The following is a 16,707-nucleotide window of genomic DNA, read 5'->3' on the forward strand; positions in this document are numbered from 1 at the left end:
GCCAAAGCTGACAGACGTGGTAATGACTGCGTATCCAGTTCATCCAACTATAACAGGAGTAGATCTGTGCTTGAAATGTTTATAGAAAAATTTGTGTTTTTGTGCTTTTTTTTAAGGAAGTTTTGTTCCTTAACAATAGCTGAGCATGGCTCTCATCATCTTCATTTTGAGACTCCGATTCAAGTTGCACTTGTGTTGCAATAAAAAAAAGAAAAAATTACGTCAAAATTGACATAGACCTGTGTTCAAAAGACTTGATGTAAACATCTCTGGCTCTAGAGTCAGAGGTTTTTTTGTTGGTGGTGTTGAATCAAAACTACTTGCAGGATGAAACAGAAGCATGTAAAGTATCTATAGTGGTTTCTCAAACCACTGCCGTTTGGTGAAATGTGTTAGCGGATCGATTTATGACAAGACAAATGTCTGATATTTATTCCTGACCTTCAGCTGAAAGAAAATTAGCATGTACAACAATCAGAGATTTGAGGCATTTCTGGTTTTTGTAACACAGATCACAGGTCATTTCTTCCAAATCAAGTCTCAAGTCTTTCACAAGTCCAAGTCAATTCTCTACCAACTAAAATAAATACTTTCTAAACAAATCCCCAACACCTACGTCACCTCTAACCTCTAAGGTTAGGATTCCACACCTTTATTGTTTTTCCTTAGGCCTAAATTACCACATGAACATATCCTAATTATTTTTCAATCTCTTATTAATTAATAACAGTAATACTTTAATCTTTTTAACATTTAATTCACTATGCTAGAATTTCCTAAAGGTTGATTTATATTGTTTTGTTCCAACATGGTAATATTTACCATATTAGAAATATAAATTGCCATGTACTGTATGTTCTAAAGAAAAAAGTAAGAAGAAACCAAAATCTATTAATGTCAATTTCTGAATGTATCAAAGTAAAATGATTGTTTTAGGGAAGAAATTTGTGCAACAGGGAAAATGGCCACAATATTGATTCCTGACTTAAAAGATGATCTGCATCATTACACGGTTAGAGCAGCAAAACTACTAAAGCATTTACGGTGAGCAGAGCAACAGCAATGCTAAGTATGCTCTGCTTTCATACACTGACTATCCTACCTTTGCAGGGACGCGTCAGACATAATATCAAACAGTGCTTTTGGATGAACAGAGCTTTTAAAAATAAATAAAGCCTTACAGCTAAGGAATTATAAACACACTGCTAGAGCAAAAGAGGGAAAGCCCTTCGAACAATCTGTGGCATGCAGTATTTTCACTTCTTTCTTTGCTTAACACAGACATGAGTGTCAAACAACTGAGGTGGTGAACAGAGGGACGACAGAGATGAATGAACGAAAGCGAGCGAAGGCGTAGAGGTGAGAGTGAAGAGGATCAGAAGGGGAATTTTCCGTCCCCGAAGGCAAGAAGCATAAAAACCCACAACTGCAGCAGACATGTGCATGTATACTTTCTAAATACAGAAAAATAGCATAAAACATAAATGCAATACCAACATACAGAGATCACATGTACAGGTTTGGAAAAATTGGGCTTCCTCATGAAGCCTTTACTTCTTCATTGCTCAACCTGGGATGTGTTTCAAGTCACCACAGCATTGGCATGAAATCATGATCTGGGCTTTGACTAGGCCCAGGACTTTTCTTTTTTTTTACTTCTCAGACAGTCAATTTTCTACTCAGTTTTTAGTCACTATTATGTTATAAGATTAAGTTCTGCTTCAGATTAATTTTGTATTTTTATATATGACCTCACCTAGGACTCATGGTGGATTCTGGTCACATCCCCAAACCATGACACTTTCACCTCTGTGCCCCACAGTTACCATGGAGCCTTAAATGCCGTATTTGGTCCACAGCCAACATGTCCCCTGCTCTTAGGTCCAAATAATGTGACTACCTGTCCTAATAAGTTGTACACCTTCCATTAAAGTTGAACTTGTACTATTTCAGCTTGTACAGCTGCTGTAGATTCTGTAAGAAATTTACAACAGCAACATTTTAGGGATTTTGGAGACTTCCTTTAGGACCTTGTGGTCTGCTTTAAGGGTAAACCTGCTGGGACAACTTTTTAGACAGAAGAATGTCTGATTTCAAATTATTTTGAATTCTCATTAAATGTCTTCAATTTTCAAAATTACATTTACAATAACTTTTAAAATGTTTTTTTTCTTTTTTGGATTACATGACTTGAATTTTTTCAGAGCTATTAAAACTGATTTTAACATAGTAAACGGATTAAGCTTTATCTGGTCGAACTGACCACTTAAAACGCTTTAACTCTACACATTCATATTCATTCATCCTTCAACAATTTGCAGATAGATGGGTAACTTTGAAAAACAGCAAAATAAGACTGTACAGTAAGGAGAAATTATTAAGAGTGAAAGAAAGAGCCTTTTAATTTTACTTTAAATTTAGTAAAAAATGGGCTAAGTGCCTTGTTCAAGGGCACATCAACATGTAGTGGAGCAGGAGCTGAAATCAAGTATTTTAATTGAAAGACGACTCTCTTCCCAGTGAGTCACACTTGCCCCTAATCTAACTTCCAATATGTTATACATGTTTTTCATATATTGTCCTAATATTTTCCCAGAACCATACCTAAACATACTAGACTTGCACAAACTAGAGCCATAAATATTCTTCGACCTCAAACAGAAGGGAAAGATGGCAGTAGATGGGGAAAGCAAAAAGAAACATGTTGAACCAAACAACAGGCGGATCTCTGGGATTGTCAAACAAACCAATACTCAGCCACCATGGGAACACAAGCAACAAAAAGAGGAATTCTGCAGGCTGACCTTCCCTTCGCGAGCTCTGTTTCTGTCTGCGACAGAACGTTAGCTGGGTCAAAACAATGCAGCCTCAGCCAGGGCAACAGAAACTGGCATTTCACAAGGCGAAAAAAGAAAACAATGGCTTTGCTGAGACTGCCTACTCCAAAGGATGGTGTTCGTCAGCTAACTATCACAGCCATTTCCCTCTAAAAGGCATTTCTCTTTCAAAAAAATCACAAAGGCTCTTTGTGAAAATGATGAAAACAAATGTGATCTATGGTAAAGAGGCCAAAAGGCCTTTACAAAACTTTTTCAGGAAACTCCTCGGTCCTACAACATGTGGAGTTTTAAAGAAGTTGATGACATGACCCGATGTGTGACTTTGTGGGATTCATCAAGACATCTCCTTTAAAAGCCTGCAGCATGTTAGGAGGCGTGATAAGCAGAGCTCACCATCCAGCAACAACATGCGCCAAGGCCTGATCTCATCATCTCCATGTTCTCAGGTTCATTACCCACCATGCTTTCTGCTTTCGGCCAACTAAACAACAGCCCACTACCACTAGCTTAACTAATTGGACACATTTTTGTACAGCTACAGTGCTCTGCACAGGTACCCCTGTATTATCTTGTTGCAACCACAAACATCAATGGATTTTAAGTGATAGACCAACCCAAATTAGAGCACTATTGTGAGGAAAATAATTTATTTACGAATCAAAATCTGAACAGTGTGGCATACATTGTATTATAAAACAACAATAAAAACCTGGAGAATCACACCAGCAAATCTTTCGGATTTTGTCCGTACCAGCTTTGCTCATATAGAAGCTGACAGTTTTGTAAAAAAAAAAAATTGCAGTTAAATTGGATAAGGAGTGAAGGTAAAGAACAATTTTCAATTACAGACTAAGTTGTATTTAGTTAAGCTAAATACAAGCTCATCTTACACATTGATGTGCATATCTTTTTTTGAAAAATAGCTCAAGCAAAGACAGAGCTATTTTCTTGGAGCCATTCATTGGCTTATGAATGTTAGCATGCATCTGCCTCACTTTAATGGCATGTTCTCTTGTCTTTACCATTTTGAGGAGTAGTAAAGAGAAATAGGCCACTGACTCATGTCATTTACCCAGAGAAATAGGAAGCTGTGGGTAAATAAAGGCTCCTAGACACTTGAAACGAGACAAAAGAAAAAGAAAAAAAAAATCAATTTATAAAGTGTAACTTGCACATTATTTATAAGTGTAACTATTTGCGACACCAGTGATTTTGTATTATTTGGTACACATCTTTATCCAGGGTCCTGTTAAATGTGAAGGGATGTAAGTGAGGCTCACCACATGACGCTGACTTGGTCTCTACCAGCTTCACTCTTCGGGTCTCATTCCGAATCCTGCCGTCTGTTTTGTCCACGAGATGTGAAAGGTCGTCAATGATTTCTGAGACAAAGACAGGAAAAGAAGAAGAAAAGTATTTATACTCACTGATGGCAATTTTTAATTATTCCTGAAGCTAAATTTTCACAAAAAACTTTTTCTCCATGTTGGACAACGGGAATATTTTTAAATGCATGCTTGGTCCTTTAGTGAAAAGACAGGACTCTGTATATAAAGCTACATTTTGCGTTGAAACAAGGCTAACCCATTGTGCCTGAATCTGTTGTTAATGAGACTTTGCGTTTCTGCGAATGTTGGACATTGGACAAGATTTTTCCTGTAGAAAAGATTTGATTACTTGAAGCTCATTTAAACTGAAGCCAACAACATTTGCGAGAGCCGCTGTGCTGACATGGCATTCCCCATGCTCTAGCTCCACAATAAAAAACAGAAAACTGGATTTATTTAATACTGACAAACTTAAAAACAAGTAAATACAACTATAACTGCAACCTCTACAAATTTGATAAGCAATGCTAAAATAAACACAAAAAACTCAAATTAGCTAAAACAATCCCTCTTTCTGTAAAGGAAACCCCGTCAGCCTCTCTCCTGATTCCAACTGTCTCATTGACAGGAAGCTGTGAATAAACACAGTGAGAACCATATGAGAAAACACATTCAGCAAAAACATGCCTCATTGCTCTTGTTGTAAATCAGGAGATTTACAACAGAACACAACTTGAATAAAAAAGCAAGGGTCTGTGTGTCTGGAGCTGCAGATTGGTGGCCTGCTTTTTATCTTTGCACCTACTGTGTTGATGGGTGCTGTGCAGTAGCCTTCGGAATATAAAAAGTCCAAAGAAAATGAGAAATATGAACGGATAAAAGAACGGAAAAACATTTTCTGTGTCGAGGAAAGGTAAACTCTGGTTGTGAATAAGTGTACTGCAGGTCTTCTCCACACCAACAAGAGTATTTTACAAAAAAAATTTCTGTGACAGCACCTCCAGTTGATTTTTTTTGTGACAAAATGCAATAACAGAAGTATTTCAATGCAAATCAGAGAACATGAAAACAGACATTTTCTTAAAGGGAAGAATTTTTTTTAACAAACTTCTACAAAACATATAAAGACACTTCAAAAATCTATCTGGAGTTTCATTACACTTCAAAGACAAGCTCGAAAGGTTTGGCTTTGAGCTTGGTTTGGCTTTGAGCTTTCTCCTTTGTCCTTCCTAAGACAAGGAAGAAAGGATAAAAAAAAAGAACATCAGCTACAAATTTTTGGAAGAAGTCCTTCAAATATTTTGCTTCACACTGCTTTAGTTTAAGACTCTACCTGAACAGAGAGGTTGGACTTTTCAAGCTTCCAGTCAGGAATGCAACAAGAACTCCAAATGAAGTCGGAATTTTGGCTGGGAAAGTTGGGAGGTTGCAGAGCAATCAATACTTGCGCTTCTAAAGCAGTGAAATGTGCAGGTGTGAGCCGCATTCGATTTTTCCCAGAGGTTAGAGCTTAAATCTGGGAATGACAACACACCCACGTTGTGCAAATTTTAGCAGCAAGTTGGAAACCAGTGATAGTTGCCAATTATTGTGGTGACAATTACTAGTAACACAAGCCACTAACCAAGTATTTTGCTCCATCTTGTGTGTTCAAACACATGATGAACCTGTTTATAAACAACGGATGTGCAAAACCTTAAGTACCAGTGGTTTATTCATTATAATATATAATGATTTAATAATAGTAAATAGCTCTTTGTTTGCAACTTCCACTACATTTTATATACCTGGCAGCCATGTTGGAAAACTGAACTTGGGCATTTTTGGCAAGCATCTTCACATTTGGAGTTACAACTTCAGGGGGAACTCAGTACACTTGACTTCAGAGTACCAAATAATATATGTTAAAACTTCTGACGATTTATATTTCATTAAACAAGTAATGTATGACTTCTATTTGTGAAAATCTTCTTTTACAATTTGAACACATAAAGACGAGAGAAATACACTTATTGGGTTTTATTAGTAAAGTAGTTAGCACTACAACAATCAATAAATCCCCTTATTTTCCGAATTTCACCTTGACCTACTCAGCTCTGATATGATGTAATTTCCGTATCCAAGCCCCGACGTCTGAGACAAACTGGCATTGTAGAATCTATTTCTGAATTTTGATGTAGCTGATTTTGACATTATCGCCTCCTGTTGGTGCAATATTGGTCTTAGCAAGTACTTTATAGCGCCAATTTTCTTGAAAGGACAAGGAAAAAACTAATCTCAGAGCAATGTAGTTGGGCTGTTAGTCATGTCACATTAAAGTCTAAATAAAAATTCAACCAAAGTCACATTTAATTGGAAATATACTTAAAAAGACGGTCTTACTTTTTGCTGTTGTTTAATGGTAAAATCTGCGTGATTCAAGGTTTTATTGTTCCTTAAAAATTGGGCGACATGACTGATTTCCCAGTTATGTAGCCCAAAGCTGTTCCCAGCATTTTCCTTTTTCATTCCTTTGCAGAACATTTGTCCAAACATAAGTCATCCCTATTACACAAGATATTTTGTGTTTTGACTGATATGGCGTAATTAAGAGGCACAAATGTGGAAAAAATAAAGTGAAACATGTGGCAGCGCCGGAATACGAGGGAGTTGGGGAGACTGGAGATGTGAGGCTGCGGTATGTTGTGTCTCTGGAGACTCCCACCTCATCATGTAAGCATCAGGCAGCAATTTAGACCGAGGAAACCTCTTCCTTTACTGTCAGGGAAAGGGTGTAGATATGGAGCCATTTGTGCTGCATGCCACTCCAACTAGTCATAAAGGAAGCTGATACTGAGTGGGTGCCAAGTTTCCTGATTCAGTTTTGGCCAAACTGTAGCATCTCGATTCAATGATGAATAACTTAAATTCACAAGAGATGTGACTCAGTCTCTAGCTGTAGCTGAAATGAAACATGCTATTTATTTCAGGAAGGATGAAAAACCACTTACTGGTTTTTCATATAAACAGCCTTTCAGTTCAGGATATTATTATGCTGTGTCTAACAACATAATTCCCAGTTTCCAGTTACAACTCTCTCTTTCACATATGACAGCTTCTGGCTCAGGTTTGGATCTGCCATCTGAAGACATGTTCAGGATCTCAGCTGAAATAAATAAAATTAAGGCGCAGTCTCTAAAGAATGTCCCGCTTTCGACTCTGAAGAGTGACTGAACGTATATGAAGAAAAACAATGAGCTGATTTCAATTGCTGTGAAAGAAGTAAACTGTGCCTTTTCATCATTATATTTACTGCATGTGCAACTTAAAAATCAGCTTTCTGATTTGGCCTGGGGATTAATTACTCAACACACTGTTGTAAACAAAACAACAGCTGATTATTTATGAGGCATTTTAATATGCACAGCAGAAACAGCCCAACCCAAAGTGCCAATATTGATCAAATAACATGAATGACAACCTGTTTTAAAGTTATTAACACAACTGGGACATTTATTTTGTTTGATTTACATAAGAAAATGTAAACATTCTCCTGTCTATCATTCCCTTATTACTCATGCATTGCCAATTAATGCATTCCTACTTCCAATTATGACCTCCAAACAAACTAGAACTTAGAAGTTTTTCTTTGTGAAGTGTTTTTAGTGAACTATTGAAATATGGTTGGAAAAATACTTGTGTTATTTTGTAATTCCACTTAATTTTCTGAAGACTTTGTATTGCACGCTATTTCTATTTCATCTCTGTTGAGTCGCCTGACTCTTATGTAGTATGACAGATTCTGATACATTCCCAAACGACTTCCAGATGACAGTTTTATCCATCAGAATTACATATCCAAACTTCCCCACACTTTCCTAAGCAGATTGCAATGTGTAGGTAATGAAAAATAAGGTAGCAAATGTCAAAACTGAAGGAATAAAATGGTAATGAAGCAAAGAGATCAGAAAATAATATTATTCATGACTTTTCTTTGAACAAATGGACAAAAATTTAGGTCTTAAATAAAAGGTATTTTACAATATAATTTTTTTTTTCTAAATGTTAAAGATAAGGCTATGTGAGTGACAGTTTTGATGAAACAACTTGAACACCACTGAATGCCTTTCTCAGCCAAGTTCTGCAAAATGGCTCCATAGACAGCCCACTCCTTCAGTAGCTTCTGTCAATGTTGCAGCATCCTGCCTATAAAATAAATTCTATCTCTCTTAAGAGTCCTGACTTGAAACAATATGCATAAACTCTGATGAAATACCATTGGCTTTAAAACGACAGCTGAACTCAGGATCCTCTTCATTTGTTTGCTTCTTCAAATGAAAATATTTTAAATGTCTCTGGATCAATTTACCCCTTCATCTCTTCATATCCAGATTTAGCCAGGCTATTTTATACCTAAATATTATTTAATCTCAAAATATTTCCATTTTGTATTCGTAAACAAGCCTTTTAAGTTCATCGAACTACATGTGTGCATACAGGTATGCATTTTTCATGATTAAGTATTTTACTGAAATATGGTTGTGAACAGTCATAAAAATGCTGAAATGCCACAGTGATCACACAATGTGATTGTAAATTATTTACAGAAAATGTGACATATATTTTCAGTTTATTCTGGTTTTAAGAGAAACTATGACCCCAAATCAAACCAAAATAACTGGGCACATTCCTGCTGGTACATCTGTTTTCCTGGAGTAACATGACCACATTTAAACTAGCAGTGTCCAACAAATATTTTGTGTCCACACATTTGTCAAGTTGAAAGATGCGGTGGGCTATAAAAATGATAAATGTTTTGTGATAAAAAAAAACCCAACAACTTTCAGGCACTTTAAGGCAGTGCAGCATCAGCATGTAAGTCCAGTCCTAAAATTAGAAAACTCTAGGAAGGCAATGACAGAAATATTAGATCCCTGTCCTGGTCTATTGCTACCTACAAAGCTTTTCAGTCACAGACCAAAATAAAAACTATATATGTGAAACCTGTCTCTTTTAAGGCATGGGAGCTATTAAGCTCACACACATCAATGGAAGACAGATGTTGTTCTTACATGACGTCACCAACGACCTCATGTTGCCGGATCTGTGAGTAAGCTCAACGGCATTTCATCTGGGCTCCAGCATCTTACAAGGTTTATATGAAATACCTGTCCATGTGGCCGGTTATGCAGTTTGGGGCAAACTATCTAAAATATTTGCTGTAAGTACCATCATAGTTTGTTTCCTATTTTATGAATCTTTCGCTTCAATTTTATCCTGAGTGTCTGTATTTCCAGGTGGACGTACGTCCTAGCTTTACTTCGTTTGTGCCTCGCACAATTTGTTTCTTTCTCTTGGCTTTCATAAGTCAATGTACAAACCTGCCTTTCATTTTGCTCCACTTCCCTCTGTATATGTTTCCCTTAGTTTCATCCCATAATGTGTGGTCTTCATGTTAGTTGGTTTGCTGGGCTCTGTATTTGAGCCTTGCTTGTTGTTTTGTTTCTGAACCGATCTGTCTGCATTCCTAGTATGATGGAAGGCAAATAGTCTATTTAAAGGATTTCACCACTTCAGTTTTATGAAATTTCAATAAAACATATCTCCAAAGTGGTTCAGTGAAAGCTGAACCACTTGTCAGTGTCAGAAATTTAGTTGAATTTTTAACCTATTACCAACACAAAAGAAAATGATCAAATTGGTAGACAGATGGCCATGACAAACAGGATAACCAATTTAATAGTAGTCTACAAGATAACTTCACACCTGTGTAATCAAAGTATGAAGTTAATAAGGTAGAAACAAATACACTATTTAACCTTATAAATTGTTAAAACCCAAAGCGCTTTAAAAGAGATGTTGTTCAAGAAGGCAATAGAACACCTTTATTGGGACTAGAACACCACGGTCTTCCTCTTCCATCACAAATAGCTGTTATTGACTGCTAATAAACAGATAACTAAGCATATACTAATGTTCTGGATCTGAAGATGATCATGTAGAAAACTCATTTTTTTAAAGAAAAAAAAGCAGTACTGCCTAAAGGTTTACACCAAATGGCACAGCAACTGCTCAAGAGAAAAGACCAGTTTTCCAACCAGAGGGTTTGTACAGGCCTCTCCATCCACACCTACTTCGGTCTTCATTAAAACCAGAAGCTCTATTGTATGGATTAACTTCATCAGCCCAACACGCAATGCACATGGTCAAAAAGTCCCCTTCAGTACCCTATATGTAACCACTTGCACTTTCAATGTCAACTACAAAGCAATGCACCACAAGAAAAGACCATCTGCACACAATGACAACACTGACAGCATGATGTTTCTTTCTTCTGCTCATGTTTAATGGCCTACTGTGATTTTCTGCTCCCATTTGCTCGGTTAGAACCTGTAATGTTGAGAACCCACCACATTGAGTAGTTAGTGGACATGATCCAATGTCATTATAGAACTACTTATCCAGGACAGATTACACAGATCCAAAGCCAGGTAACTACAATAGGAGAAAAACTGTAATAGGGCCAAAAAAGGAAAGTAAAGGAGCAGATGAGAAATTTTTTAAAAAGTGAGGTAATTACTTTTTTTTTTTATACTAACCGATAATTAATTACAAAGTCCAGTTCAAGTTAAACATCAGAGCTAATGCTTAGGGAAGTGAATCATTATTATATTATTTTTAAACAGCAAAGATCTGAAGTTTATTAGTCCTAAGTTCTGGAAATACTCACCCCAAAAGATGCGAAGAGTTGCGGCTGATTATTATTATTTTTGTATATGTGCATGAGAGAATGGAGGTACTATCATAAGAAGTGAGAGTTCAGGGTGTCTGTATTTGGTAGACCAGTATGTCCTATATTAAGCCAGTGTTTTAGTGGGCGTCCTTCCCAGAACGGGCAAAGAGTTTCCTTCAAATGATTTAAACACAACCTAAGACAGTGGGCTTAATTCTGTTCCGATTATCTGCAGCATGATTTCTCCAGAGGGTATGGGAAAGAATGTTGTTTTACTTGCCAAACCTTTCTCTGTATCTCCTGTTTTAACGCCGGGGGCTCTGAGCATAAGTGTTAGCAACCAGCCAGAGTGTGACTGGCTGTATATGGAGGGTATCGCTCATCTGCCAACCAAAACACACAGATCTCTGGAACTAACTGGAACTTCACATGGCATGATGATACAACTCAGAGCAATTACGGTATTTACTCAAATATACAGTGTCTTGCAAGTGTTTCCTATCTATTTTCCTAATCTTGGCTGCATATTGTAAATAAACTCATCCTGGAAATGTAAAGAGAGCGGGAGCTTTACCGGTTAAGAAAAAGTATGAATAAAAAACATCTTAAAAATATAAATATAAAATATATAAATACAAATATCCAACCAACATCCTGTGATGCTGTCTTTCTTAAAAGCCGCTGTTTGGAGTTCTTCTGTTTATTTTGGTTTGAAAAGAATGAGCGTTAGGATGCTGCAGTGAAAAACGTCCTAAAAAAAACTAAACAAAACAAAAAACAAGTATTCAGCAATCGGGCATAATTTTAATACCAGGTTGGGAAACCTGATTGATATGAAGTTTGTAGACAAATATTGAACTAATTGTGATGTGTTATGAGACTTTCTTATCAGAATCAGCATTACCATGAGCGATGTAAGCCGTAGAAACTTGGATTGGACCACACATACCAGTCTTTGCTTTGCAAATCAGTAAAGTGGCCTTGTTACTGGTTTACTGTTTTGAACACTTCACAAGAGTTAAGAGTTTTGGAGATGTCCTGACCAAGTACAAAACTAAAACAGGCTGGCAAAAGTGCTCTAAGACTTCTGTACAGCTACAATAAGTCACTTAAAGTTTTCTCTTAGAGTTAAGATGCCATGATTTACTTTCAGTACAACCTGTAAAAAAAAATTATATCTTGAGATGCATCAGCAATACAAATTGATTTGCTTTTTAAAGAAGAAAATAGAATAAGCAGTAAATCATTTTATTATTTTATTTGTACAGAAACATCTATCCAGCAACCTAGATTTTTATACATTTATAGACTTACAGCTTTTTCATAAAAGTTTTCATTGAACTGTTAAATCAATGAAGAAAATATTTTATTGTTTTTATAGTTCTTAGAGAGGAATGATAATTGCCTAAAATAAAAATAGGATATGCATACTTGTTCATCAAATATCCGCCATATAATCAATCACAGTGCATGTCCAATTGAATATTAAGGAATTATTTGTAGCTAAAATTGTCCTGAAAGATGAATGCCAAAAGAATTAAGCAATTTCTCTTTCCATATTGAAAGAAAAAGAACTACATTGCAGCCAGAATCACCAGCATCTCTGATCCAATAAAGATCGGTTTCACCAAGTAAAGAACACAACAACCCTGAACTAAATTTACTAGTAAATAATACAAGTCTAATGTACCATGTCATCTTTGAAACAATAAAAAAAATTCACGCAAAATCCTAAAAAGTACAAAAGTACAAAAGACGTGAAGTCTGAAGAATCCCTGGCTTTTTACCATCAGCCCTTATATGGCCAGGTGCCACTGAACAATGTGAGCGTGATGAGCATGAGGGTGCCGGCAGCAGCAGCAGTATGAGGCAGGGACCACCCTGTCAATGGCACAGCAACGCCAGACCAGTCCCAGTTACACTTCATCACTAGCATCACACTTCATTAACAAAGGGACCTGGGAGGGGAGTGGAAGATGAAATAAATGGGAATTAATGAAAGGGAGAAAAAGAACATGATTTGCTATGAATTCATATTTGGCTCCCCTGAGTCAAAATATTGCAGAATCACCTTTCAGTGAAAGTACATCCATTCATATTTTAAGTCTCTACTGAGAGCCATTCTTCTTTGTGAAATATCTCAAACTCAGCAAGTAACGATAAAGAGCATCTCTGAACATCTCCTTACCAGTGATTCTCCATTAGATTTAGGTTATGAACTTTAACTAGGCCACTTGAACATTCAAGTAGAAAAACAATTCTGGTAGAAAATAATCTTTATTAGAATTACCAATTGTACATGAAAACTAGCTGATTCAAATAGATTCTTAATGCTGATTCAGCACATCTGAAAAAGCTACATCATGGAAACAGTGAAAAAAAATTATATGATTTTGACACTCATTTCTTAAAGTGAAACCTGTGTCTCATTTTGGTCCATTACACAAAGAGTAACATATTTCAAACCTCTATTTCTTGTAATCTTGAAGATGAGTGATTACAGATAATGAAAATCAAAATTCTGTCTGTATGTTGAAAGGATATATAAATGATTTGACTAAATAGAATTTTAACAGTTGTTGTTACTACAGTGCTAAGCAGCAGTCTCCAGATAGATTTTTTAAAAAATACTAATTTACATTTGCAAATAATTACCTAAAAGCCTAAGGAACTGTGAGTGTTCATGAACTTGTTTCTTAAACTGAACAACTCTGTTCTAATTGAAATGATCTGAGTCCAATAACTCGACGTCCCCTGTGGTGTGCGGAGCTTCCCGGCAATACGCTAGCTGGCTGACTGAGGAGTTATGGTGGGACTTTGATCTTCTTGCCAGACGTGGTTTCACCCATAATGCGCTCACACACGCATTAGGACACATATGCTCCCATGTACATACGCTGAGAAAAAACACACACCCTCACACATTCTGGTCTTTGAGCAATACACAGAAGAACTGAGTCTCACTGGACATTTATTTAGCGGAAGGTAGACAACCAACCTAGCATTTGTCTCCCATAGGAAGGATAAACATTTACAGTGCTAACTCATACTGTGGATTAAGGAGAAACGGGAGCGATATGCAGTAAAGTGTTGTGCCACCAACTCTGAGTGGCTCTGGGTTAATTTACCCCAACATCAAATCTCATAATCCCATGCTTTATCCATACATTCCATTTCATCCCAATTTATTTCCATTTTCACGCAGATGTGTGAAAATGTTCCATATTAGTCTATTTCTTTTGGTAGTACAGCATTTAAACAAATGGTAAAAAAAAAAAAAAAAAAAGAACAGGCAAATCTACTCTTTGCTTTGTGCAGCAGATCTCAGCTGTTGAGAAACGATTGCTTGCTGGAGGCGTGGACCCTGTTGAAGTTTGAAACAACTGGATCTGATTTTACCCAATAGCTTGCATTTGGCCATGACATATGAAATGCGCCAGCTCGATCGTTAAGGAAGCCATGCCATGAAGCGTACCTGGAATTGAGTGCACAACTTTCACTGCGAGAAGAGAAGTGTCGAGCCGAACAAAATGTTTATTAATGAGAGGGGCTACAACATATTTGCTAGAATTAAAATATTGTAATTCGTTTTGCTCTGACTTTAATTGCTCAATTTAGAAGAGTGGCCAAAATGGACCCAATGGCTTTATTCACTTTCTTTACTGCCATTGCCAACCATAGGCAGATTACAATGCAAACAACGCAGAAAATCCACATTATTGTTCACAGCTTCTCCTTTTCGTAGACTGACCCACATGGGATTCATCCTGAGAAATCATGCTCAACGAGAGAAATCCCAGTAGCTTTGATCCTCATTTGGGCTACCTAACTTTTGGAAAATTTGGAATTAAAAAGCTTCACTAATTAAGGAAAATTATGAGTGATCTCCTGGTGACAGATACGACTTGCTAAAGTTGCAATGACCATATTTTCCTAAAGTGGACCAAGTCACCTTTAAATCATCAGTGGGAATGAAACATTCCCAAGCCAGCAAAACTGCAAAAGAACAAAATGGCGAAGGGATCAAATTTTCAGAAGCTGCCCAGCCTCTTTTTGTTTTCCCTCAGTCTGTTTCCAAAGATCCACACACTGTTATAAAGTTTTGAAAGTCTTTAGTTTAAGAATTTTGCTTAGAGCACATGATGTTTTTTGGGTTTTTTTTTGTCTATTTAAAGCAGAGGAAGATCGTGTGACTATAGTCCTTCTAGCTGCATATTTTACTCATCTTTACACAATCACATTGTACCTATTAGGTCTGACAGTGAACCACCATCTGTTTAGTAATTACACAGTTCCTCCAAAAGACGAGCCAAATGAGGAGGTGCTGATTGGTGGAGAGGAAGACCAGAAATCCCCAGATGACTAAAGAAATGTATTAAATCTCGTGCCAGGTCTTATGACTTTCCCTTCACCTGCTTGGATCAAACGGTAACTAGACAGCTTTGAATCATCCCAGCGTGAAGGTCTACCAAAAGCTTTTTAACGAGGACTATAACTGAGGTGTAGCAACTGCCCGTACTGCCCACCAGTGGACCAGTGTGATTCTTTAGACTCCAAAAAAAAACTGTAAGATCCGCTTGTCTCTAATGTGTAACAAACGCCACTTAGGAAGAAAAGATGAGCCTCAGATTACACTCTGCTTCAGGTTAAAGGAAAATATTAGATAACAGATCAAATGTCTATTTTTATGGTGATAGGGGGTTGGCTCAAAAACGTTGGTGGCACAAGGTTAGATTAGACACAAGATAGATTAGACACATGTCAACCATTAATGTCATAAAACAGGCAATAAGGGGCTCCTTGTTTTATTTGTGGAACAAAAGAGGTTTTGAAATTCTCTTTTTTTAAGGGATTGTGGTTCCTGTGTTTGTGTCTGACTTGGAACATGGTGTGCTGTGAGATAAGAGATCAAATGGAGAGCATGTAGAGCTTTACCCACATGAAAGTTTTTTTTATTGTTTTTAAAGAAAAGTAGCAGCTACACCTTCATTTCTTTTCCTAGATGATTAAAGACTTACTTCAGAATGTTACAGACATTTTGAAGATTGCTGACACTAAAAATCCACCTGTTGCCTAATCCAAATAAAATTCTGCTCATGTTATGTCTATAGGTAGTTTGTACATATTTTGGTAATGCATTCTGTTCTCTTTGAATTATCCAGCCAATGATTGTTAGTTAATGCTTTTTACTTAGGGCCACTTCCTCTCTCTGGTAAATTTCTATTGGACAAGAACTGAATGTTCTCATTAAGAAGCTCATATAGAAACAATTACTACCACATCACATCAACCACCGCCAGCACAGGTGGTTCATGCAGATGGACAGTTTGTAACATTCTTAGGGCAAGATTTTCACTGGCAATTTAAAATCTTCTTGAAGTGGAAAATGTACCACAAAGTATATGTTGGGTTTTCATCTTTGTTTTCATTTCATAATGAGTAGGACTACAAACAGACAGCAAATTAATCGTTATTCATAACAATGAATAAGAACCAGTACTTTCAACTTGACTATTTTGGTAATTACAGACCATGTGTTTGACTTTCATTATAACTCAACAGTAAATAGGACCACAGACATACTCCCCATTTATTATTATTATTTTACAAATATACTGTATATTGGCGACTTTGGTCAGCATGGAAAGATGTTTGAAAGCCACAGATTTGTGGCTTACTCTTTCCATTATCCCACGACAGACTGGAATAATGGAAAGATGTTCACACCTAATTCCACTTTAAACATCTCCATAATGTTCTCCCATTATGTCCTCTAACAACGCTCTGAGACCATCAAAGAACAGCTGTGTACTTAGATTAAGTTGTG

At 36.8% G+C, this 16,707-nt stretch overlaps 1 protein-coding gene across 1 annotated transcript in view; it reads right to left on the reverse strand.

Moving 5' to 3' along the window:
- Nucleotides 1-16,707, reverse strand: part of stx8 (syntaxin 8) — a 32,316-nt gene that overhangs the window by 3,509 nt on the left and 12,100 nt on the right. The window contains exon 7 of the mRNA XM_032562529.1: nt 4,121-4,222. Within this exon, the coding sequence (XP_032418420.1) occupies nt 4,121-4,222 (102 nt within the window). The remainder of the gene's footprint in view (nt 1-4,120; nt 4,223-16,707) is intronic.

The sequence above is a fragment of the Xiphophorus hellerii genome, chromosome 5, assembly GCF_003331165.1.
Source record: "Xiphophorus hellerii strain 12219 chromosome 5, Xiphophorus_hellerii-4.1, whole genome shotgun sequence".
In the NCBI taxonomy this organism is placed as follows: Eukaryota; Metazoa; Chordata; class Actinopteri; order Cyprinodontiformes; family Poeciliidae; genus Xiphophorus; species Xiphophorus hellerii.